This window comes from Genypterus blacodes, unplaced genomic scaffold (genome assembly GCF_046128005.1).
Source record: "Genypterus blacodes isolate CSIRO-AG114 ecotype Tasmania unplaced genomic scaffold, CSIRO-AGI_Gbla_v1 ptg000055l_1, whole genome shotgun sequence".
In the NCBI taxonomy this organism is placed as follows: Eukaryota; Metazoa; Chordata; class Actinopteri; order Ophidiiformes; family Ophidiidae; genus Genypterus; species Genypterus blacodes.
The window spans coordinates 3,228,995-3,255,439 of record NW_027466867.1 but is presented as its reverse complement, the minus strand read 5'-3'; the positions used below and the strand labels follow the sequence as shown (position 1 = coordinate 3,255,439).

General features: G+C 43.7%; 1 protein-coding gene across 4 annotated transcripts; it reads right to left on the bottom strand.

Moving 5' to 3' along the window:
• Positions 1-144: 144 nt before the first annotated feature.
• Positions 145-25,663, bottom strand: rnf213b (ring finger protein 213b). Of its 4 annotated transcripts, none has more exons than XM_076152210.1 (65): positions 25,573-25,663; positions 24,710-24,848; positions 23,701-24,425; positions 23,461-23,616; positions 23,212-23,378; positions 22,809-23,104; positions 22,480-22,721; positions 22,147-22,353; positions 21,855-22,068; positions 21,333-21,388; positions 21,083-21,248; positions 20,848-20,997; positions 20,635-20,733; positions 20,339-20,467; positions 20,020-20,185; positions 19,765-19,932; positions 19,527-19,673; positions 18,646-19,274; positions 18,359-18,518; positions 18,032-18,249; positions 17,797-17,940; positions 17,371-17,523; positions 15,973-17,263; positions 15,701-15,885; positions 15,451-15,603; positions 11,577-15,359; positions 11,353-11,489; positions 11,160-11,258; positions 10,961-11,073; positions 10,746-10,859; positions 10,604-10,641; positions 10,345-10,507; positions 10,114-10,249; positions 9,788-9,976; positions 9,563-9,696; positions 9,307-9,482; positions 9,010-9,213; positions 8,714-8,901; positions 8,512-8,632; positions 8,289-8,389; positions 7,987-8,163; positions 7,724-7,869; positions 7,520-7,619; positions 7,335-7,446; positions 6,987-7,197; positions 6,581-6,783; positions 6,255-6,377; positions 6,016-6,117; positions 5,683-5,922; positions 5,448-5,526; positions 5,233-5,267; positions 5,041-5,141; positions 4,791-4,941; positions 4,533-4,698; positions 4,358-4,452; positions 3,878-4,126; positions 3,659-3,791; positions 3,480-3,563; positions 3,194-3,371; positions 2,879-3,080; positions 2,704-2,781; positions 2,391-2,588; positions 1,957-2,046; positions 1,391-1,569; positions 145-591 (listed from the first exon to the last, which is right to left on the bottom strand). In XM_076152210.1, the coding sequence occupies exons 2-65, from the start codon at positions 24,803-24,805 to the stop codon at positions 453-455; spliced, it is 15,384 nt and encodes a 5,127-aa protein (XP_076008325.1). In that variant the 5' UTR covers positions 24,806-24,848; positions 25,573-25,663; the 3' UTR covers positions 145-452. The 4 variants fall into 4 exon arrangements, with proteins under 4 accessions (XP_076008325.1, XP_076008327.1, XP_076008326.1 ...); XM_076152212.1 differs by having other exon boundaries at positions 4,358-4,437; XM_076152211.1 differs by having other exon boundaries at positions 19,765-19,929.
• Positions 25,664-26,445: the final 782 nt, after the last annotated feature.

The following is a 26,445-nucleotide window of genomic DNA, read 5'->3' as shown; positions in this document are numbered from 1 at the left end:
GAATGTGGCTGTCGATCTCCTGTGCAGCTAAAAGAGGCGTGGCTCCAGGGACAGTTAGGTTGACTTTGCAAGGGAGGCGTGATGACAAATGACATTTTCACAGTTAACAGTGTTGGAAAAAGCTTGTAAATAAATCAAAATAAGTCAATTCCCTTCACAAGTGATTTATAATTGGTCCCTTAAACACAACACACTCCATTTCTATAGGCCTATTTTCCTTTATGTTGCAATAATCTTCTTCTCTTCTCATTACATGTAGTTTTGCCTTTTAAAAGTTTACATTCACATCTACATAATCATAATGTCTCATTGTACCAAATAGAATACAGTAATTACTAATCCAGTTAGTGTATGTCTCATTGATAAAGCTTGCAAACAAAAAGATAAAGAATAATGATATACACACGTTTACATGGAGTGATTTACTTAAAATAAAACAAACGTGTATAGATCTATCTTCTTTTAAACACCACAGCAGCCTTCCACACATCAGCTCCTTTGCTTAGTGTGATGTCATCCGCCAAAGACTCCAGCCTCAGCAAAGGTGGAAGCTCCTTCTGCTCCAAACGGATCTCTAAAGTCGTCCTGATGCTGCGGGGTAGGGAGACAAACATTAGTATTGCATCCACTTCCCTGACCAGCTGCTGTATCAGTAGAGATGACCTATGGCTGCAGAGGGGACACTCTTTAAGCTGCTTTCCCCTGACAGATGGCTGCCTGGAGGGGTCACGCTCAGGCCCTAGATGTCAAAAGGCTCAAACTCCCAAGGGGGGGAAGCTAAGGGTGAGACCTCCACACTTTGCTGTGATCGAAGACGGCCCACATACAATGGGTTCCTTTAAAGAAGGGTGGTAATCTTTGAACTGACAATAGGCACACTTCTTTCACTCGGGTGCTACAGCATTCTTTTACACGGAAACACCCCGGAAAGGTAAACGGACATAATGGTCAGTGATGTTTGAGAATGTGTTATCATCTGTTTGTTACATTAGTCTCTACAGATCCTGAATTTACAAATGGTACAATTTGTGAGTTCATTGGGGTCAGGGTTTGTTGTTTTTGTTTATTTTCTCAAAGAAAATCCAGGACCTTATCTGCGTTTATGACAAGAACCCCATTTTAAAAAGAAATATTTGCAGCCCAAAGACTTTTTCCTTTATTTCTTTGACCATTAAACAATTCTCGGCTGTCCTCACCATTGATTATTCCTTGTTTATTGCAGCTTTTGGTGAGTTTTCAATGGTTTGTCTTCCCAAGGGTCCATTCTATGAGCTACAGGTCTACTATGGCATGGTAATTGAATCTCAAAAATCTCCGAAATGCTCCCACTTACAATAAAAAAAGTTGATCTATTGTTTTAGAGTTTTGGATGATATGGGTGGTTTCTTACCCCCACTGTGGTGAGTATCCCTGTTCTGGCACAGAATTGCTCGTCTTCAGCAGCAGGATTTCATGCAACTCAAGAGAGAATGTGTCAACATCTGTGACGGCGAGGAACATTTTTAGGCCTTTCCTCTCCTCGGCAGACAGCTGCTGTTGGAATTCTGCGGGTAGTCTCTGAAATGGGTCCTGCAATATAATAACAATATGTTTTATTTGTGCAGAAAAGGTGTTATAAAATATGCATTAACAGAATAATTCCTTAAATAGCTAATTTAGGTGTAAAAGAGTTAAAGAACACTCTGTGAAGTATTTAAGAGCTGAAAGTGGATCTGGAATTCCTCAAATTGACTTTCTTACTGGGGAGAAACTCTAAGCACCCACTGTGTCAAATGGCACACTCCCAGTGGATTTACAGCCCAGTAGATCTGTTATTTGTGGTCACTCACTGGTGTTAAGCAGGGGTCACGGAAAATATGTGGACACCAAGAGGGGGGGGACTCTGTGTCTGGTTTGTGCTTAGATCAAATTTCTTACATAAAATTGCAGCATTTGATTGATTTTATTATTACTTACTTCCTTTCTAGACAGCATGAGCTCAGATTTCCAACAAGTAAGGAGTTGCCAGGTGTGTATGCTGTGTTTCAGTTCACTGTCTCCAAGAGCCTAAAATGAAGATGACAGAAATATTCAATGATTACAAAATATCAGACCCAGCTGATAATCATACCATAAACAGAAGTGTTTGAAAGTTCAACCGCCAAAACTGAAATGTTCATTAAATAATGAACATTTCATGAACATTTGTGACCTGAAGTTCTTTTATCTACCTTTGTTGAACACACTTATTGTAAGTCGCTTTGGATAAAAGCGTCTGCTAAATGATCGTAATGTAATGTAATGTAATAATGCAAGGCATGGTCACTGCAGTTTTCAATAAATCCAGCAGGTAGCGGCGTTTCGTCATATTCGTTATATATGAACACTAACACTACATGGTAAGTTTCTACCTTGAGGACACTGATGGAAATCTGTGAGCCCATCTGCAGAGAATCGGTGAGGTAGGACAAAAGTTGTTTTTTGGGCGGTCCACCCGTCATGCCAAGGAAGCGCAGGCCAATATCCACCACAAACACAGCGTCACAGACATCTGTGTAGGAACGCAACACCGTTTTCATGGCACTGATGATAGAACCCTTCAGTGGTTCCTGCAGAGAGGGACAGACAAACTGTGAGCAGACAGGAGGCGCCTCCTTTATACATACTTCAATATCCTACCAACTACAAACTAGGTGGAGGTCATAATAAATAAAATGGATTTACCTGAGGAATCTTGCCCATGACCTCTCTTAGAACCTCAGAGTAATCCTGAAGGTGTCTGTTCAAGTACCTTGATGTGTCCTGAGTGTAATCAGAGTGGAACAATAGTATAGCTTATTTGAATACTTGACACAACTTGGTCTTCAAATTTAGTAGTATAACTGCTTTCAATTTGTACCGCTTGGATGAGTGGTTTTCCATCCAAGAAGCGACGGGCCAGCTGGGTTTGAATCTCCAACAGATTGAAGCAACTGTTTGTCTCACTGCCTTTCTTCAAGGTGTAGTGGCAGTGGGCTAAAACTAATGGTAGCAGCTCTCTTTCTGGGTGGCATAGGGTCAGCTGGGTTTCGGAGATCCCCTCCAGTGGGACAGAGTATTCACTGGAGAAATAAGAAGAGGAGGGAAGAAGAAAATATCCATGATTAGTCTTCATACTGTATCTTTAACATCTCATCATAGCGTTTACATTTGGAACAGGACAAGATGGACTGACCTGTCTTTCTGGTGACTCAGTTTTCTGGCCTCTCTCACTAAATTGTTATGAGTCTCGGTCAGGAGGTCTACCAGTATCCGAAGACATGACCCAGGGCCGCGTCGACATGGTATCAGGAACTCTCCAGAGCTCTCCTTTGTCACCTCTTTCTCACACAATTCAACATCCACACCCAAGTCTGTTGATGTAAAGTATATTCACAGACATGGCAACAAACTCAGAAACACAGATCAGACATCCCAACATGAACACAAACTGTATACGCATATGTTACAAACATGCTTACCACTGTTTCCCACTTCTACTCTCAGGCAGTTCCACACCTGAATGAATCTCTCCACTCTCTCTTGCAGTATCTTTTTCTGATATCCTATCAAGATTGGATAATGAGGGACAGTTTGATATGAGTGTGTGTGTGTGTGTTTGTGTTGTACATTTGACTAAAAATGAAAGATGTCATTATACCTTCAGGTATATTCCGTAACATCGTGTCAATGCTCTGGGCTGTAGAGTCGGATGCCAGAGGAAAGACCCTCAAAAGGTCCAACTGTAATGCAGCCAACTCTGGTAGGTGGTGTAACTGGTGCACACAGTGGATCTGGGACAAAGACACATTGAGGTGGTGTGAGTGCTACTGTATGTGTATCTTCAAGTTGAAGTCCCTTCAGTCTCTAAAATTGGTACCTTCTTGAGGAACAGGATAAGCAGGTGTAAGGACTTGCGGTGTTGAGCCTCTCCTACTCGCTGAGAGAAGCGTTCCACTGTCATCGTCTCAGATAGACTCCAAAAGGAGGAGCGACGTGTTGGACAGTCAGAGGGGAGGGACAACATGGGCCCTGGATCCTGTAAGAGGACCTTCATTAGGGGACTTCCAGCAAGTCCATCATCAGCACTGATCCTATCCTGGGCTTCAGCCAAAGTCCTACTGAAATGCTGAAAACAAGGAGCAGAAGGTTGGAACTTTACAAGACTATAGCACAAAGAAAGACAATTGACATTAGTATTTTATAACTCTTATAGATTTATGATTGGTTGAGACGCAAAACAATGATTTTGTTTTGCTCAAACTCTTGAATTTCTTCTGTAAATACACTGTATTCTTAACCTAAATCTACTATTGTTAAAAAAAGAATTGGGCCTTCATCAACCAACCGTATTACTTACTTTAAGAACTGGACTAATGGCAGAGTCACACACCAGCTTCTCCCACTGTTCCCGTCCTTGTCTGGATGACAAATCAGTTCCTGCTTGTCGGAAAGCTTTGTGAAAAATCAGGAACGTTATGTCATATATGTTTTCATTTGAATTTGTCTAAAAATCATTTGAACAGTAATATTACCTCCAGTGCTTTCCATGCAGGTCTTCAGGATCAAGTGAACCGTAACCATTGTGTTGTCTAAGTTCTGATCCAGAGCCTTACTCAACACTGTTATGTCCTTCTCCAGGTGTTTCCACAAGAAGTCGAGAACATTGGATGTGCTGGGATGAATCATGTTACTAACTCCCTACATCAAGGATACAACAAAGCATTTGGTTCAAAAATACTGTAAATTAACTCCATATTGTGTTCTTATAGCGAAAAAGGTTGCAAACTCACTCTCAGATTGTTTATAGTTCCTTGAAGCATGGCAAGGTGCATGAGCAGACGTAGGATGCAGGACTGAGCGTAGGTCACCTGTCTTTCAGGAGCTTCAGACCTGAGACGAGCCTCACCTAATATGTGGCCTCTCCGGGTTTGATCTCCGGAACTACACAAACAGACGGAGAGATGAAACTAAATTGTGAATACACACATATCTCACAGAGAGAACAATGTCACAGATCTTGTTGACTGGAGAAGTTCATACCTCTCCCCCCCTGGGGTAAATCCTTGGACTGGAGCATGTTTTTCGCCACCAACTGGAACTCCACAGTCAGGGCAGCTTGATAGGACCACTGGTCTTCCACACTATGAAAGACATGCAAGATGTAAACAAATAGGTCATCACATCACTCAAAATCAATTGCGTGAAATACAGTACAAGATGTTAAGACCGTACCTCGCCCACAAAGACTGGATGACCGTTGGCACAACCTGTAAAAAATGTAAAAGACATGACATCATCAAGATCAATCCAGGGACAAGGGGTGCTGACAGAGATAGCAGTCATAATAAGATTATATTTGCTCCGTAAAACAGTTTTCAACGCACTGCTATACTGAATACTATACGATATATACAAATCAACATGTTGCACACCAATCAAATACTTACGGTACATGGTTTTCTTCTCTTTAAGCCACCGAAGAGCTTCACTTGTGTTATCATCTGGCATGGTTGGCAGGAAAGAGTTCTACAGGGAAGATGACATTCATTTAGTTTTCTAGTTCCATAGCAAACATTTGTCAACAGTCTTGAAACAAACATTATTCTATTACCATATCTCCTTCTGCAACTGCCACATTATGTCATAGTTCTTTAGGTGAAGTCATTCTCTGCCAATACTTACTGAGACATGAGTTTGGAAGGCAATTTGGTAAAGAGGAAGCAGCAGAGAGTTTCCACTGAGGAGGACACAGTCCAGATGGACCAGAAGCTCCAGCAGGCTGAACCTCTGAGCAGAGAGACTGCGACTGATTTGAAGACGTGAGGCCACACCACCGATGCGATTGGACACAAGCGAAGTGCAGAACTCCCTGAACTCCTTTGACTTGATGTTTCTCAGGTGGCTTTCCAGTCTGCCAGTCTCCTACAGCCCCGGGTCCAAAGCAGAACATTAAATCACAATGAATTTGGAGTCTGGAGCGATACAAAGAGTAAATAAATCTGATCTCAAACTGACCTGAGGAGCTGGAATCATGTTGGCATCAGAGGATCTATAACGACAGGTGATCTGTCTGAACACGGCCAAGGCAAGGAAGTTTGGCTGAGAACCTCTCAACTTCTACACAACAGAGAAGTAGAAGTTAATCAATAATTTGAATATACCTGAAGATTTGGGTGGACAGAACAAAAACCAGAATATGTCCCCTTAAACGTAACCATTTAATACGAGACATTGCGCTCTAGAGTCTCCCTGACCTGTAATTCTGTCTTGAGAGAGTCTGATCTGTTTTCCAGCAGAACCTCGATCACAGCGTCCCTCAGAGTTTTGTATGATGAACCAAGGCACAGGAAATAGTCCACGCTGGTCACTGTCCTCCTCTGTAAGAAACAACATGTTGTGTTTACTTCTTTCTAAATACTATGGAATGTTTCTCCTTGTTTGGATTTAGTCAAGACTTCATCGTGGACACTTGGTACTACACATTACTGTAAGTATGGTAAGGTTTCAATGCTGTAGCTCTAAAGAGAGGGAACATCATCTGAGAGCTTTGTGTCTCCAACAGTGTATACATTATCTGTACCTGCATTCGGAGGAGTTCTGGTGGGAAGATCCATCTCCAGGTAGGACTGTTCATCAGGGCCTGTATGCAGTCCAAGCCAGCGTGTCTGTGGAGGGCTCTAAGCAGGTACACTCTGTGCCAGTCATTCCTCCTATACTCACACACCGCCTTTACCTGCTGCAGGTACTGATCAGCATGTGGCTCCGTGCGTGTGCCAGTATGTGCTGAGGACACAAGAATTGCGGATATAGTGATTAACATCCCTGTTTGTTACGGTACAATGATGGTTATTTATTCATGTTCAAAGTATGACAGTATTGAAACACTAGTTGGGCATTAGTAGTATTCCTTTGTAGTTGAAAATTACTGTCACACATCCATATTGTGACCGATTTGTGTATTACTCATTCATTGTTAGTTGTCACACCTTGATGCATGGCTTCCTCCAGCAGCTGGGCAGCAGTCACCAGGCATATTCGTAGCCTGGCTGTATCAAGGAGGAACTCTGCCGGCTGTTCCTGTATGTCTGCAACTTGCGTCCTGGCGACCCTGCTGAGGAATTTGACTTCCTCTTGAAATTGCCTTTGTCGCTTTTCCCCCTGTTCCACTTGTCTTGATTCTGAGCACAACAGAGAGTCCTGGGAGGGAGGAATTCAAGAGCAAATTATGGTGTGCAGTCATTTCACCCTGACCCAAGCAAACATCCGGCGGTACATAGGAGGGGATGTTGGTTTATGTTTCTAGCAGCAATACTATCAAGTGAAGTTGTCTTTACCTGGAAGCAGTTGACGAAAAGCAGGTACAGTTCAGTGCGATCGTCTTTATCCAAAACATTGTCCTGTAGATTCTTTAGATAGGTCTGAATGTGTGCCTTTGCCTGTTTAAAACTGATAAGACACATTATTGTTAGCCAACATGCAAACTGTCATATGTGACTGTGTTGATGATTCAGCTCTGTACCTATATTGCAGCAGGAGTTTAGGCAAAACAGATCGGACCACAGGACTGTTATCCACACACTCCAGGAAGGGCGTGAGCTCTCGGGTCCTGTAAACACCGCCTGCATCGCACACACACACATCTGTGGGTGAGTGCTTCATCCGAACAGTATCATAAATGATTTGGCTCTCATCGCAAGTTTGAAGTGTTACGTCTGTCACTGACCGTCAACAGAGACCAGTAAGGAGAAGAGCAGCTCTACCACTCCCACTCCTGGCCTTTCCTCCTCTGACAGACAGAACCTGGACACCACTTCCAGGAAGAAGGAGTTACAGCAGTGAGTGATCTCTTCTTGCTGCTTAAGTGCGGCCCTGAAGAGTCAAAAACAAGATATTGACAGATATTCAAGAAAAAGGCAAGTTCTTAAGAAATCTTACTAATGGATACATGGGCGAACTACATAAAGCACTCAGGGAACTAGAATTCACCTGACAGTTTCAGAAACTGCTGGCTGGAAATCAGGTGGCAGTTCCTCCCTACATTTAGGGCAAGAATCCCTTTCTGCCAGCCACTGGTTGAGGCAGGGCAGACAGAGGACGTGGTGGCAGGGCAGGACACTGGGCTCTGTGAGGCCCCGCAGACAAACTGGGCAAGTAATACCATACCTTTAAGAAAAACACAAATCAGTGTGAAATAAATACAGATGTTCCACATAACCTGTATTGCCTAAATTGGCAAAATGGTGACATTTTATGATACTGAATCAAAACAATTGAGGGTTGAGTCACACCTTAGATCTCTACTGATACACTCAGCATGAAAAGAGTTGAGGATGCGAATCAGCTTCTCCAATGTGTCCACACTCCTGATGTCAGGTGCGTCCTCCATCAACTGTTAGAAAGATAGAGAAGAAAACATGTCTAGTTTCTTCTTTCCATAATTTGTACTTTTGTTTGCAGTTCCCTCATTCTGTCATCACCATAATTATGTGTCCGACATCCATTTGAACTCACATGCCAGAGGAGGTTGCAGTGTTTGAGAGCCAGTTCATTCAATCGCAGGTCTCTCTGTTTGACTTTAAAAATAATGTGCTGGATGAAAGACGCAACAACCAGCAATCCATGCCACATAGTCCTGAAAGGTCACATAACATAATAATTAATAAAGAAATACACAATCACCTCTCCTGTCTAAACTGAAATACTGAAGGCCAACCTAATGGAGTCCAACTGTTGCAGAAGGTCTTGGGTACAGAGGCTTCTGTATTTCTGGCCAAAGGCTCGATTCAAACATGGCTGCAGAAGCTCCACTTGGCTTAGGAAGGATTCACAGTCTTGCAGGGAGGTGACAGTCAGTAACTTGGTCCTCTCAGCACAGTTACCAAGAGCTAAAATGTCCTCAACCTGAACAAAGTAAAAGAGATTACCATGATTTCCCTAATAACTAATTTGTTTTAAAAATCAGAAGAATTGATTTCAAACTATTCAATATCAAAAAGAGTTTGTTCTCACCATTTTGATTGGCTCCGTCTTTGAATGCTGTTGAAGCACTTCAGTAGCTAACTGGGGCTGAAGCCGGAATATGTGAGACAGCGTGTCTAGCCGGCGAAAGTAGTGTTTGGCAGCAGCCATTATCCAAGCAGCAGAGAGGTCAGAGTCTGCGCCCATGAGCTGCTGAAGTTCAGACACACAGCCCAGTACTGCCTGGGTGAACACCTGAACATGACAGAGGAGTCAAAAGTCAAAGTTGGCACAGTTTAGTTGTCTTCATTTTTGCGAACCTAAATGTGTAAATTGTAAGATCTATACCCTGAGTTCATTCTTTGACTTGATCTTCAGAGTGAGCAACAGGAAGTCTTGCAGGAAGTGATGACCAAATTCCAGTTTCTCTCCCGGTGAGAGTTTCTGTAAGTAGCTGCCCAGTTTGCTGCTGTTGAAGCTACTCACAAACCGAAGTATACTCTCTGTGCCATCCTCTTTTCTGACTGAGGAGCAGAGGGAAAATGAAATAAATAACCAGAATTTGAGTCATTTCCAAATAACAACCTCTGAAACCAACACCAACCTGGTATGAATTCAGATTCTTCCCATAAGCTTTCGCAATTGATTTTGATGAGCCAGCTGAACGGGGCAGCACAGGGTTGCTCTTCATTGTCCAGCATGAAGTGGTGATGCACAAGGACTTCCCGGTCTTGCACACTAGAAATAAGACAAATTATTTTAACAGGAAAAAATAAAAATGTCTGTTTTTCAATTTACTTTGACGATCAGAGACAGAAAAAGAAATTACCCCGGGTTTTGAAGAGGTGACAGGGGTAAGATCTGTGTATCTGCCATGATGTCCAACCACAGCTCAATGTGGCCCTGACTGAGCCTGCCTTCAGAGAGTAGGCCCAGATTGGCATATCGGTCCATAACTTCAAACATGCTGGCCAAAACAGGCGTCACGGTTGACTGAAGACAGCGCCACAGGGTGTGTCTGACAGAGGAAAGAGTACAGAGAAAGTTGACAAATTTGACCACCAGGGTCACTGGAGAGACCAAGGGCTTCATTTATAACTGGCCCATTCTTTAAGACATGTCTCTAGTTTCTTTCACATCGAAAGAAAGATTCACCTCAGAGTTCCTCCCTCCTGTAGAGCCTGACGTTTCTTGGCTTCGTTGCTCACCCACTCGGCAGGAGAGGGCATCATTTCTTCCCTCTTTGCCAAGGCCTCTGCCAGTCTGCATAACAACACCTCCTGGAAGCGCTCTTCCAAAAACATGACGATGTTACTCATGATGCAAGACTGAGTTGGGATAAGCACAAGGTTAAGGTTTGGAGATTGATTATTTGATTATGCTTACTTCCTATTTCGCCTTGTCCGGGGCCCAGAAGACTCAGAAGTATGTGAATTCTTTGCATGACCCTAGATGTCATGTTGGTGTCAAGCTGGTCCCTCAGCAAACCCACAGCTTTCTGGATGCATGACCTCACTAAGGACAGGCTGTGGAGGTGAGCTATGTCTGCCTGTAAACCAACAGGATTGCAAGTTGTAAGTATGAATAGCAATTTAAAAAAAACCCCATTATACTTTTACAAATGAAGGTTCTAATGTGTACTCACCTTTTTCCTTTCCCCCATTGTTTCTACGTCACTGTGTCCTATTGAAGACCAAGAAACAATAATTATTATACAAACTGGCTAGGTGTGAATACAGCCTTAACTCCATTACTTGCATTTACGGCTCAGAGGGTGAAGTGTCTACCTGACATTCCAGGGTTGAGTAGGTCGCTGATACAAGTTCCACAAAAAGCCAAAATGTTCAGGCTCATGTCGTCTGTATCCATCAGGTCATCAACGTGCACAGACTGCCACATACCTTGCATGCACGAGACAAAAATGTATTTAATCTTTGCTTACTTACTGGAAAATAAGAACTAACTGCATCATGAGGTTGATGTTGACCTACTTAACACTCACCTCCTTGGAAACCAATATACTGAGACTCACTTCGAATCCTGGACACCTTTACAATGAAGATCACCCAGCATGTGTGAGCCTGCAGTGACATCAGGTAGTTCATGGTGTGATATCTGGAGGCAAGTCATTGAAACAATGTCATACACCTTTTACTGTAGAAGTACATCATTATCAGTGTGTGTTGTACAGTGAGGCCTACTTTGCTGATGCTATGAGCTCATCACTGCAGAGGGATTCCTCCAGGTCCATCTGAATTAACAGAATATGAAGGGAGTGGCCGGCGTCTTGAAGGAAGCCCCTGATACATTTGATGAGAGAATCGTTGAATGTCTAATTTACTAAGGGTTGCAGCTAATTAAGCATTGAAATGAAATGTATCGGAGGCAGTGTACCGAATCTTGTTGCAGAAAGAGACTTCTGTGTCAAACTGGTGGAGGGAGAGCAGCAGCATTCTTTCTGTGTGCAGACCCAAAGCCTGAGCTATAACCCTTACATCTGATCTGGTCAGCAGTCTGGAGAATGTGGTTATCTGTTGAAAATGACAAAGCAGACAGTAGGGGGTTAAAACTTATAAGACCAAAGCATTGTGAAGAAATCATGAGCATTAATAGCATACCTCTAGAAACTTGCTGAACCCCTGATGCTGAGCGAGGTAATCTTCCAGGAAATCTCTGAGTGAATGATGATGTTGTTGTTGGAAGTACATTTCATGAAGTCTCTCCTTCTCCTGGTTTGATACATCTGAGTCTTTCAGCCTCAGCACGGAGTCGGGAGTGGCACAGTTCAACAAGAAACGTTTGGCCAATTCAAAGACCTCTTCTTCCTCATTAACGTTCTGTGTCTCCATTTTTTCTATGTTCTCATCTGTGACAGAATTCACACTCATGTCCTCATCCAACATCTCAGAGGAGACGTTGTCAATCTTTTCCATTGTTACGTCATCTTCCTCTTTTCCATCAACCTCCAAATTCATTTCATCCCCTGATTGAGTGTCCTTCTCATTGGTTTCTCCTTCCATGTTGTTTGGTTCGCTTTCTTTCAGCATCTCGTCCTCATCGCTCACCTGCTCTTGCTTTGCTGTGCCTGTTCTTTGCGTCCTGCTTTCTAGCGCTTGTAAGAGAGCACTGGCACAGGCGTCACCGTGGAAACCCACAAATGTGTCAGACAGTTTGAAATCATTTGAGGCTTCACCTGCAAAGTCCTGCACCCAGTCCTTGAGTTTGTTTAGAACCCTGTGCTGCCATGGAGACAGATCTGTGCTCCTGTCCACCCGGTGTTTTTCAAGCCGATTGATGAGCGGCACTGGGAAAAGCTCATAAACCTTCTTCTGGTCCTCGACTACCATGAGTCTGAAGCTTGCATGGACGCGGCATTTAACCCTGTGGGAGCCGAGACCCAGATCAACATACTGCTGCTTACCAAGATAAACATAGTACTGGTTCAAGGCATCGTACAGGCTTTCATAGAGATTCTGCATGTTAAGGAGTATGACAGGACGCCCGGTCTCCATGCATGTTTTCACTCGATTCACATTCCGGCAGATCTGGGCGTATTCCTGGTCTTTTGGAAATCCTGAGCCAAAGACAATTTCAGGGGATGGATTGTCTCCTTTGGCAAAGATCTGCTGCTGAAGGATGTGGAGAGCTGCATTATTGGTGGTCAGGAGAAGAAGGTACCGGCTTGTGTAGTTGTCGTCGCGATCGAGATTCTTCTTGACCATTTGCAAGGTGCTTGGCCTGGGAATCTCAGCAATGTTTTGGAGAACCTCCTGGAAAAATGTGACGGGGTCAAAACCGTCTGGCTGACCACTGAAGTTGCGCAAAATGGCCTCGACCAATTCTCTGTCATTTGGCTCTTCTTCTGAAGATCTGACCACAGCAAAGAGCATCTTCACCAAGCTGTAATAATCCCTCAGGCCAAAGAATTGATTCACTGAGGTCCTTTCACAGATGCTGAGGAAAGCCTTGGCCAAAGCTGGGAAGAGGTGTTTGATCTTCAACAGAATTTGGTTCGAGGACGAACAAATTCCCTTGGCAGTTTCCACGAGTTCCTCCTCACTCGGATCCCATCTGGACACGAATATCCCTCTGTTCATCTTTGCAGGGTCAAGAGCCCAGTTAGAGATTCCAACAAATCCAACCTTCATGTACGGATCTGGCTGGTCGATGTCAACGCAACCGTCCTCCAAAAGAGAATGAAGCGTCTTCAGGGGCATCTGAGGGGAATCTTCTGCTAGTCCTATCTCATCAAGCACCACCACTGACACATACTCATCCATGTTTTTGTCCTTCTGAAACCGGGCGCAGTTCCTGAATGTTGCAATGATTCCTTCAGGACTTGAGTGAGGACTGCATTGGAAAGAGAGCATATGTACTTGCTTGAGTGTCTTGAACAAGTCACAGTGGGAGCTTTGGCCTTGCATGGCATCGGCGACCACTGTCTTCGCAAGGGATTTTGAGCTTCCTGGCTTGCCAACGAGAAAGAGCGGGATTCGGAGCTCGATGCACATCACCATGAGAAAGACATTCTCTTTAAGGGCAACATTTTTGGCGATGGTCTCCCTTGTCCTGATGTTTTGAAGGAAGAAGTCTTGACAGGTGGAAATCTCTTCCTGCAATGCCTTAGAAGAACAGAGTGGGCCTGGAAAATACTGACAAACCTCAGAGAGATAATCTTCTTTTGCCACTAGAGACGGGTAGTAGCAGACACCGATGGCAAGAATCAAGCACTTGCAAGTCTTTTGAGCCTCACTGAGATGGCGTTCGTCGGGGAAAAGAACGCTGAAACGCCGGTGAAACCAAACTAGGACTTTCATCGACCTCTCTACGTCTCGGAGACTCACAAAACTGCACTCGTCTTTTCTACTTCGCATGTATCGCTGGGAGGCAGCAAGCACATATGAAATGATGTCTTTGCAGTTCACCGGCAAACTACAGTCCTCAACTGTGTTCTGAACTATCTGTACGATGTAGGATAGTTCAGTGCGATCATTCAATTGGCCAAAATCCCACACCAAGGAAGCCATGCTTGGAGGTAAACGATGAACTCTGTAGACGAGTCTTCGCAGGGGGATTTTGCCGAGGCGGTCTTCTGTTTCATTTGCCTTCACTCTGTACCCTAGTCCTGCACGTTCCAAACGTTCCACCATTTCCTCTGAGTGCTTCCTGTAAGGATTGCAGGCAGCTATTATTTTCAAGCCGCTGTCTAGCTTCAGAGGATCTCCTTTCACTGTTTGATCGCAAAGGATTTCTTTAATGGCAAATATGGCCTCTGTGGTGTTCGCCTCATCAAAAAACAAAATGGTGTCTAGTCTGTGTGCTCTGCAGTTCTCCTCTGCCAGCTTTTCTGCCTGCCTCACTTTTCTGTAGATCATATCAGCTGTGGTCCCACCGTGAACCTTCATCAGTACCATGTTCTGTACCTGTCTGTCCTCCCTCTGAAGAGCACACAGGAAACGGACTAGACGAGTTTTCCCACAGCCGGTCTCTCCCATGATGACCACTGGAATACCACACCGGAATCTCATATATATAGCCAACATCTTCATCACATTGTCAGCTGTGAGCTCATAGGTTGGGTCTGGATCAAAATCTCTGTTCCTCATTCCTTTTTTAGCGCCGACAACCAATGAGATCCTTCTGATTTTGTCTGGACGGGAGAGCCGATCAAAGTCCTCAGTGAGGGAGATCTGCTGTCGTTCCAAACCTTCAAAGAGTTGGTGTGACATCACCTTTTCGATCAGAACCTTCTGACTGTGAGAATCGACCGCGCTGAGTGCGTTTCCAACTTGCTTCACGTTAAATCCAAGGAACGACATTGAGAATCGGTCTGCGTTAAAGAAAATGTAGGGGTGAGATTCATTTTCCCAATGTTTCCGGATTGTCAGATGAGACAGAGAGTCCTCCTCCTGACTGGGATCAATGTGAGGCAAAAGACTTTCATCAGACGTGTCCAGGGATGTCGATGCAAAATCTCTTGCCATCAGAATCATGAACTTCACGATGAAGCCCTTGAAACCAGGCAGCTGGTCCGCAAGACAGGCTGGATCACAGAAAATGGAGTTCTCGCAGTCTTTCAGTTGCACATTCAGAAACCAGGAGAAGTTCTTAAGCTCAGCCCAAGATGGGTTTCGCATCCCACAATTACTAAGGAGATGTTTGAGACAATCAGCTGGAGTCCCTGTTACAGATCCTTCCCGGTACTTAAACTGATCCAGTTTCTGGTTTCTGCAGTATCGCTGTAAATACTGATAGGGTCTTTGAATTCCCTCACTGCGGAATTCTTGCTGATCCATGAGTGGGTCAAAGGTCACCGTCTCTTGCCTGGCCAATAACTGCATCACTTCTTCTGGAGGTCTACAATTGATGGTGGGTAGAATGTCAAGAAGTCCGAGCTTCATCTGTGTGATGAAACACAAAGTGATAAATGATGGTGTGTGTTAAGTTACATGTCAGAAACTTGAGTTCTGATTTTGAGAATGATATCTATACCTGCTTTGATTGGTTTAGAGGGGATGTGTATGGCCTCAGAACCTCAACGGTGATCATTTGAACTCCACTCCTTCTCCACAGCATGCCATGGCTGTCACTCAAACAGCTCAGCACCAACAAATGGAACAGGATCTCCTCCAGACCGGTGTTAACCTGACAATAGACATAGAGAAATGGAAGACATGCTCAAGCTCAAATCAACAACAACAGAAGCAGCTGTAAATGTAGAGGTCGTTTCTAGCTGACTTACTGCAGCAGCGTCAATGTGTAGAAGCACGGGGTCCTGTTCTCTCAAGGGGGCCAATTTATCTAAGAGACTCTTTATCAAGGAGTCTACATCGACACATGGCTCAATCAGCCTGATTCGGATATGGACTGCCCTCCGAGATTTCTCCTGGTACCTCTGAAACAAACGATCCACATAAAGGGATTTCCCTGTGGATAGAAAAGAGATCTATCATGCATTTACTTACAGTAGTAACATTGAGTATTGTGGCTTTAATCTAATCTGGTTGCCCTTACCGACAGCTGCGCGTTGAGATGACACTATCCAGACTGACAGCTGATCTGGAGAAACCTGGGAGAGAGGATTTTGTGGTAGTATCTTTTGTGCAAAGTGGTGCTGAAGATATCTTTTCGCAGTCCCTGTTGTCACGCTCACACCAGCCTGTACTTTGTAGTTGCTGAAGAAAGACGGCACATATTTGTGCTGATGGGAGACAGGACTGACGATCACCAAACGATAGTGTGGATTCCCACTTTTCTCAAGGTCCTCAAACAGCTCACCACAGGCCACACTGACGTCATAGCTCAACAGTCCTGGATTGACCAGACAATATAACTTCTGCCAGGTTCCTTTGGATCCCTGGCTGAGAGTGCGACGGAGAAAAATCTCTACCTCTTCTTCTGTGGTCTCCTCTTTGCAGAACAGCACCTCGTCAGTGGACGGCAGAGGAAGCTCGGGGCTCGCCATGTAAAAAGACAGGACGGAACTAAACACTTCCACCGCTGGACACAGGACAAGATTGGGTTTCCCTTCCTGAAGAGGAGTCGGAAGGTTCCTTTTCATGTGTTGCGGATTCATTTCAGACAGATTTGAGAGGAAGTGGGCCAGGGTTGAGATGTCTAAGTACTGACTGAGATACTGAGGCATGTTATCTTTGAACTGTCGCCACAGCTTGTCTAGACTTTCTCCTTCGTCCATCCCGATACGACTAGCATTGCTTGAGGATGAACACTCCACACTGCCATCATCAGAGCTCATATCACAACTATTATCTTCATCCTGTGAGCCAAATTCAGTCAAATCCTCCTCCTCCTCTGATGAAAACTGAATCAAATCCTCTGACTCTTCACCTTCTGATGTCTCATGGTGACTCGTACCTGTGGCATTACCATAAGCAACTCTGACGTCATCGAGGCTGCAATCGGGTTTTATAGGGAAAAGTAAATGCCACAACTGGTGAGGAACCGGGGCCTGGCGTCGACACACTTTATGTATCCAGTGACACAGGTACACAATCTGTTGTGAAGTGTAGTGGTTCAGCAAGCTGAAGTCCGAGCGCTTCTCCCTGATAAGGGAGCACCATTCTTCGTGGCATTTATCCATAGAATGAGCGAGCCTCTGCAGCATCTCTGTCACCTCCCCAGAGTACACAATGTCTTTACCCTTCAGGGATGAGAACGTCACTCCGATGCAAGGCTGCTGTTCAGGAGAGCAATGAACCTGAACATGCCATTCCCTGAAAAGCATGTTGCCTGTTGTTTGCATCTGGAGGAGGATAGCGCTCAGTCTTTGTACTCCTTCAAAAACCTAAAGTATACGGACAGGGGGTTGGGGTTAGTCAAGTTAATCAACACGGAACAAATGGCGGACATTTACGAAGGTCCACATCGCTACATCCATTAAATGTCACTGACCTCGGTGAACCTATTGACTTGCTCCTTGCTGTGCTCGCCTTTGGATGACATCAGCATGAGTTTGTTCTGCAGCTCCAGCAGCTCTTCAAGTCTGTAGTCCTTCTCCTCTGTGCCTCTCTTCACTCTGGCCAGAACAATGTTCTGTAAACATCTCTGGAAACGATTGGAGAACAGACACTGAATACATCATGCATATTTGAAACAACAATTTGAATCCTATCTTCAAGAATTAATCCATGCATGACTCAGTGAGGGTTTGCAGTCAACATCCAATCGGGTAAACGTTACAATGAGGCAATTAACAACTTTAAAAAGTGATGTTTTATTTGTTGAGCTACCCAAAGGAAGTATCTTGAAGAAGAAGAAGTATCTGGAAGACTTTAAGCACCAGAATAAAGACATACTATCATCATAATGTCCACCTACCCTCTCTGTGTTCTCTTCAGACCATCCTATGTGATAAACACCATGAGTGTTAATGGAAGAAGCCAGGGAGAGAGAGGACTGCTCCACAGAGCCGTGAGTCTCCTTCAGGCTCTTCAACCAGCTCAGCAAACGAGTGGATTCTCTCTGGGGGTTAAATCCAACAGCATCAATGTCACATCTGGTGTTTTCTTAAAATACAGCCAATATATAAAACAGGAAGGAAGACAGTAGATACCAATTTCTCTGGGAGTTTCTCATCTCTACTTTGGGCATCCCACACCTGCTTGGCACAGGTCATGAAGGCAATGAAACCAGCTCTAGGGGAGAGAGAGTAGAAGAAGGGGGAGTAGCCCTGCACTGCATCATGGAAGCAGGCCACCTGGTCGATCTCTGTGTCGTTCTCCCCGGCTGTGATGGAAGCCAGTTCGACAAAAACCTTCACATCATTCATACCTGTTGAGGGAGAGAAAAAACAAGATCGCAATTAACTGCTGACAATACCAAAGAATAAAAGAAGAAGGTATCGATTAGGGAACGAGGGGAATTATGTGAACTGTCCTACTTTTAAGGGTGTCCTTCACCCAGCTGATGAGAGTATGGCTTGCTAAAAACTCTTGCAGACAGGCAGTGTGTTGCTTGGTAACAGCGGAGAGTTGATGCTTGGCAGTTAACAGATCAGCCTGAAGAGAACCAAGGACCCTCTGCTTAAAGGCGTCGTCTTCCTGTTAAATGAACGTACATTTGAAAAACATTACAAAGAAGATTGTGGCAATAAGGAAGTGTTTTCCTCCATGAAGCCCACAAAAATGTATTCATTATTATAAATTGAATATGATATGAGTGGATTACCAATTGGGTGAGAGTGCTGATTTGAGTGAAGTCCCCAGAAAGCTTCATGTCTTCAGCAATATTCAGTATTGCGCTGGCTGCAGCTGCGGCCTCATGCAGCTGTCGATACTCCTGGATCTGACGGAGTCTCACAGCCACCCAGTTCTTCTCAAGGGTGACTCTCTCCCAATTCAATTTCTCAGAGATCAGAGTTAGCTCCCTGTTCATCAGCTTCCCATCTCCACGGTCGCCCAATTCCTCCAATACTTCATCGAGCTGCTTGAAAGTGATGCTTGCATTTGCGATACTGACACTGAGGCCCCAGAAACTTGTTAGCAGGGGCTTCCAAATTCTGTCACAGATCTGTGTTAGTGTCACTGAAACAGGCGTCGTGCAGGGTTGGCCTGAAGATGCTACAGCTGAAGCCTGCTTGACCCACAACGAGAGAATCAGGCTGCTGTGATGCAGATGGTGTATTTCTCTGGCCATTTGTAAGATGTCAGGACCGGTGCTGTACCACAGGACCTGGAGAGGTGTGGGATTGTTGCACTTCCCTTCAGCATCATAGGGTTGAAGAAGCACCAGTCTGTTCAGGCTTACATGCTGGTGATCTGCACTGTGTTGCTCCTCCAGAGTGGACATGTCAGCAACTGGAGAAACAAGACCACAGGTTAGAGAAGAATTCAAAAACTTAAGTGAGATGGTATTGCATCATCACTATTGTTTATGATGGTAAAAAGTGCCTTCTCCCCTGTGTGTGTGTGTGTGTGAGAGAGAGACAGCAAGGTAGATCAAGCTGTCCGCTCCCACTGAACCCGACAGGCTACAGCTGGAGTTCAGAAATCATCAGCAAAACTCAAGTCTTTAATGATGGAATGATTTTATTCTCTCGTTATATTCACCTGCAATGCTTTCTGTCACCTTTGCCATCATCTTCATCAAGGTATCGATCTGCTGTGTCCGCTGCAGGAAAGAGTTCAACTCCTCCTCTCTCTGAGCCAGGAGACTTTCCGGATCAGGAAGGATCAGCTTCGGCTTGTTTTTCTTATCTGCGGAAGAAGTTACACAAACAATATAACAAGAGGTCCAACATCATATTAGTGCTTATGAATGTAAAATGATTATGTTTTGGGAGCATACACTGGTGGTAAAGTCTCTTAAACTGCTCTTTGTATTTCAGGCTGGTCTGTAGGTGTTGCACAGGCACATTTCCTTGAAGAAGAGACTTCACCAGGGATTCCAGTGCGCTCTGACAGCTTTGGATAATCTGGCCAGCAGCCTCATCTACCCGTATGCTCTTCCAGTCTACTGTGGGGATAACAAAATGCAAAGAATCCTGAGAAGACTGAAAACCTTCATATTAAAATAACCATAAGAAATAGTGACATAAAGTACCAGAAGAAAGGAGGTGGTTGACGGCAGACTGTGGCTCAAGCAGCTGCGTCACAGATGCGTCTTCAAATCGTTTTGCCGATTCACACACAGCAGCGGAAAGGATGAATTCGGGGAGATCCTTTGTTGTAGAGCTCAGCCTTCGCATCAAGTCACCCTCCTGTCCTTTCTGAAAAGATGAACACACTCAGTATCATCATACACCCAGCAAGTCCTGTCATCATATAGATAATCATAATACATTTTCCATTGAAGCTGTGGAGTTGCTTATCTGAGTTCCAGTGCTGAGGCATGATTTTTTAAACGATTGTTCCCAAACTACCTCACAGATGCTCTTGATAGCAGAGTGACACTGATTGTAGAAACAGCTCTGCACGACATCATGGCTTCTCTTTATAGCGTCGGCGGATGAATCAACGCAGCACACCAGGATCGTCTCCACCTCACCAGCCTGCAAAGGAAACCAACGTGTGTGTTCATTATGTCTACAAAAGGCTTTGGCTAAAGAGACAATACATGTTAGGAGGATAAGGTCTTCTCGTAGGATTTGCTGACAATAAGAAACATAAAAAACAACACAGCCATCGCCTTTAAACTGTTTAATAGGTAATCTCGTACCGTACAGATTCTTTTCTTCAGGTCCTTTTCCACTCTCAACCTCCACTGGGATGAAATGTCTTGAACAGAGCATTGCACCGCCAGGAGAGCGTCCCACATCTGATGATTAATACACTGTCATTATATATTACGCCTTACGACTGAGACTGGGGTTAGGGGTTACTGGGTCGGGACTGAAGCACAGGAAACACAACACACACATAAGCTGTTCACCTCAATTTCCTTAGGGTAGCTGAGAGATTTGTAGGCACTCAGGAGGGGATTTTTCAGTAATCCATCTCTCCAATCGCTGATCCCCTGCTGCACGTTATGAAGTCTTTTCAAGAGCTCTTCCTTCCGGGTCTCAAACTGTTCATCCTGAGACTAAAAAGGAAGAACAATAATACAGTGAATTTCAGTTACAGTGTCCTAATAAAGCAATCAAAGCATATAACGATCAGATTAATACCTCTTTCACAAGTGCAGCGTCCACAGCCTCTGCTAGTTTTAACACCAGTTGGAAGGACAGCACTGCAAGCTGGTAACAGGGGACGATTCGGGCCATTCTACATGCACTAACCCCCACAACGATGCTACTTATGAAGGCTGGTCTGACGTGTCCACATTCAATCATTCTGTAAAGGATGACGCAGATATTACAGGGAGCAGAACGTCACAGCACATCAGCGGTAGGACAAGAATAGATCAGATTTCATTACCTTTTCTTCTCTGTTTCTGCTTTGTGCAGAACATCGGTCAAGATGATTGACGTGTGCTGGGAGTAGGAACAAAAAAGAAAAAAGGAAGGAACAAAATGATTACCATGGATCGTTTTAAAGGACACATTGTATCCTTTGACCTTTGTTTCCTTATAGGTTAGATATAAAGGACTAAATCTAACATTCACAACCCTAACATCTAATTGGTATTAGGTCCTAGATATGCTGCTATAGGCCTAGACTGCTGGGGAACTTCCCATGATGCACTGAGCTCCTCTCTCCTTCTCCCCTCTCTATCTGTGCATTTCACTAACTTTACTTCTTGATCAGAGTTTTCTTTGCTCCCTCCTCTCACAGGCTCTTGTGGAAGGCTGACCTGTAGAGACGAAGACCCTGTCCTGCTATTTGTATTAATATTATCAATCATATTCACACGGGTACTATCGTTGTTGTTGCTGTGCCTCAGACTGTGTCTCTCTCTCTCTCTCTCTCTCTCTCTCCTTCAGTTGAGTCCGTATTTACCTTGATAATCTCTGGCATTCTGTTGTTATCCGTCGCCTCTGCAAATCTTCGAAGCCTGTATAACAAACTCTGCATCACGTGTTCCACAAGGATTCCTGTCAGGTTGGAGAATTCAGGAAGGTCCTCAAATGCAACCAACGATAACCAGCTCACTAAAACCAGAGGCATCTCTTGGGCCGCAGGTAATCTCTTCTGAATCAAAGTTAACATTCTCCTGTGGAAATGATTTCCGTCAGCACAAGCACCATCACAATCACAGAGAAACAGTTAAAGCTGCTTTAGAGAGACTCACTTTCTTTTTTCAGGAAAAGACTGTACATTCTCTCTGAACCTGCTGAAGTCGACATTGTCGAGTCCTGACCAATGTTTTTCCTCAACAGTCGGACCGACTTTCATCGCGTCGGCTCCTGGCTGTCTCAGCTTGAGGAGCAGAGGAACGAGCAGGACGAGCTCTGCTACCATCTGCTGTGCACAGTGGTTTATCAGACCCAAAACAATGCTGAGGGAAACAAACAGAGGACAAAGTTTAATCAATGTTCTTAACTCCTCCAAATGGGATCAAATCAAATCCAAGTTGTTATTCTTTTACAAAGTTATCTGCTACAAATTATTTGCAAAAACCTACTGTTGTGCTTGGGGTAAGACCGTGAGCGACCCCTCCAGATTCTTCTTGTCAATTGCAGAATTTGAGGACACCAGGTGGCAAAGGTCAGCCCAGCCGTTCCTGCCAAGTTCGATGCTGCAGCTCCTGGTCACCATAAACACAGAGAGGCCGAATACAAGAGGGCCGCTCTGCATCTCAGAGGGGTTCTCCTTTGATTCTCCTTTTAGGAGGTCGATCAAATATTCCGAAATCAGCTCTGATACCTGTTAATTTAAATATAGTATTTGTATGATGGTGGGATATTCTGGGTAATGTACTGTATAATATAATAATGTTGTTGTCTTACAAACCTTGACCACAGGGGGCACAGATCTGTCTGGATAATGCAGTCTTTGAGGAACAGAACTAAGACAGAACATAAAAGTCTTCAGTTTCTCACACAAGCTCTCTGTGTTCTCTCTGTTGGACGGTGACCATTTCTCGAAGATTCTGTGCAGCAGAGTGTGTGCTGAGTTTTGCCAGACTTCTGAAATCTCTAAACCCTTTGATTTCCTCCAGCCAGTCAGAGCAAGGCCAGTCTGCCACCAAGATTGGACTGTGGAACTAGAGTCTAGCCGTTCAATGTAGCCTTCATAAAGGTGCATCTCTAGATGAGGCAGAGGGATGGCAGAGGATCAGTTTAGTTTAAAATACACAAATGTTCTATGGATTCCCAGGCTGAGTTTACAAGGCAGATTGTTTTCTTTGCTTTACCTTTGACTTTCAAATAGTGTGGAAGGAAAATATATCTTGTAGCCGTCTCCAATATCTCTTTGTGCCGTTGAACCACGCCGTACGAGTAGGTCAAGGTTCTGCCCTGCAACTGTTTTTCCTCAATGGACATACTGGCCTCCACCAAATATCCTACCTTTGGTAAACCGCTGAAAGAAAATGTGAGGCACATAGAATAAAGAACTTACTAAGGCTGAAAACTGTATGTCAATAATCAATAATCAAACTCACACAAAATGCGTGATGTCAAGTTCAAAGCGTCCTCCGTCATAAAACAGTGCGAGCCCGTCGAGATTCTGATTGAATCTGAACTTTTTGTCTAACACAGCATAGATGTGAAAGGTGAACATAGGAACTCCAGGTGGTGGCCTCACTGGTGTCTTATCCCTGTGGGGAGAGAATAGGATAGAAGAAATTTGGGATCAATATTTTTTTTATGGCCCCCCCAGTAAATAATGGAGACCTACTTACTGTCTCTCTTGAGTTGTTTCCCTGCTTCCTTCTGCCGCATTGGACTGTTTCTCACTATTCACCTCTCCAGACACAACTGTGGCAGTAGATTTGGGTTCAGATATTTTTTCATCTTGGGTTGCATCTTCAGGGTTTCCCTCTCTTGGCTTCTGCTCGATGTGGGATCCGGTTGATTCAGTGTTACTCTCTGCATGGACACAGACCTTGTCGCCCTGTTGCATTGGTTGAGGCATGTTTTCCTGGTTTTGGTGAGAGGGGGCTTCTTGCACAGGTTGACTCTTTTTAGTGCAGTCATTTTGTTCTGCCTCAATGAAGTCTGCAGCTTGTGTCTGTGTTTCCTGAGTCTTCTGAATAATGACTGGAGTCTGTGTTACTCTATGAGTGCCTTCACTTTTCCTTGTCTGAGTCTGAGCTCCCACCATTTGCTTTTTCTTTTTGCTTTTGTGGTGTTGTTCTTCACTGTCTTCTGTATTCTGCGCGGATCCATCGGTTTCAGACTGGCAGTGACTGGTTTCAGATTGGGGATCGGATGCTTTGGTTTCTGCTTTGGTTTCCTGAATTTGGTTGGCTGTAGTCAGCGACTCTTCCGTTGTGTTTTCCTCTGTGTCCTGATTTCTGATATCTTCAGTTTGTGGACAATTTAAGACATTCTTTTTTCTTCTTTGTCTTTGTCTTCCCTTTCTCTTCTGTACAGCTTTCCTGCTAGGGCTGCCTTCTTCTTGTGTCTGAAATCAGTGGTGGAAGTTTGTTTACTTCCACTTTATACATATTTCAGAGGGAAATGTACTTTTGACTCCATTACCTGATGGCTAGTTACTTGATTCACATCTTACATGCAAATCATATAATAACATAACTGTAGTCCTCACTTTGAGTACTTTTGGTATTTCTGTATAACTAATCACAAGTAAATATTCCTTTTTAAACCAAGGATGGTAGTTCTGATGCTAGGACTTTTATTGTTGAAGGAGATACATTACAAATATTCATTAAATAACACTTTATCTACCTGTTTCCTTTTCACAGGGTGTTTGATCACAGCCTCCTCCTTGGTCTTGTTGTCCACTGAGGGTCCAGGGCGGTGTTTTCCTCCCTCCTCCTCCATCTGTAGGAGCTGAGGGAAGCCCTGAGTCCCCTGGTATCTGTCTCTACATAGAAGCACATCATCCATGTATCTGTGTTCAGACAATACCTGATGTGCAGCGATGACTGGCGGACTAACTCTTAGACAAGGAAGGAGCAAGAGAGCTAAAATCTCAGCCCATCAGCTAGAGGGAGTGGCATCATGGGAAAGGCTGACACAGTTTCATTAACCCTGAAGGCTTATAGGTACGATTGCAAAACATCTTTTATGCCCACAGAATAAATAAAAACACCACAACTCAAAAATTGATCACATGACAATCAAGTGTGGAAGAATTAATGACTTTATTCTATAGCTTTTCTATATTTTGGGGGGATTTAAATCTATGTATATATACACACACCACACTTTATACATTTTTGGGGATCAAGACTATGATTTCTTTGGGTAATGTATATATACTGTGTATATGTGTAGTATGTATAGTATTACATACAGAACTTTTTATTGTGTCTGATAAAATAAGTTTTGTTTTTTAAACTGTAGATAAAACCCCAAAGAGAATTTAGTTCATGTACACGTATTGGAACTTTTCAGAGGTCGTTTGTTGCTTTTGTTGCTTACATAATATCATGTTTAATCAATTAGCTAATTATCTTTACCCAATGACCTTAGCTAGTTTATCACAGCACGTCATTTAAACTGTTACAAACTTAGCTTAATATGGCTGCAATGTGTGGATACGTTCAGAGGCAAATAATTCAGAGTTTGGTTTGATGTATTCTTACCTTTCTGATGCAAATGCAGCCTTCGGATTAGGGACCAGTATGCGAAGCGCTCCTGTTTTGGTTTATCAGGAACTAACCTGCAGTCTCTCAATATCCCAACATCTAGGGAAGGTCAAAAAGTACAACACCACCAACTTGAATCTGTTTATGAACATGTAATCCTTTTGATAAATCAGAAACTGACCACATTAAGTAACACATCTACAACTCATTAGAAATCCTGTACACACTCGCAAATCAATAAATTGATTAGAACTGCGCAAAAGAAACTCCTCGTTCTTAAATTGGCATATAAATTGTTGATGGTCCCTAGCACACAGTGAAAAAACTTTACTTTCGTTTCTTACAAAATGTAAATACTATGCTGCCTTCAAGTGCATCATGTAAATTATAGTTTCTATTTCAGCCTCTAAGCCTGCAACGGCCAAATTGATGGTTTTGATTGAAATTCAGAGCTTGCAAATGGACTGAATGAGAAATGTGCATGGTGTTCCGTTTGATATATTGTGGTGCGAGTGACTGCAAAAAACACAAACAATTTAGTTGCGTTTCCTACAAAACGTAAATTCTATGCTGCATTCAAGTGCATCTTGTAAATTTTAGGTTATATTTCAGCCAGGTAGATTGCGACGGCCCGAATTTATGTTTTAGTTAACAGAACCTGGGGTTTATTATCAAGATTGATGAAGTATGAATAGCTGGGAACGCCACTGGAATTGCTGTGGTTGTTGTTGATCTTCTTATCTTAAACTGTTACATCTATTTTGTTTAAAATTACTAATGTTGGTGAATTACAGTGAATATGATTGAGACAAGGTCAAATTCTCACCAGATCTGGAAGCACACAACTCTTATAGTCAGTCATTTGGATTA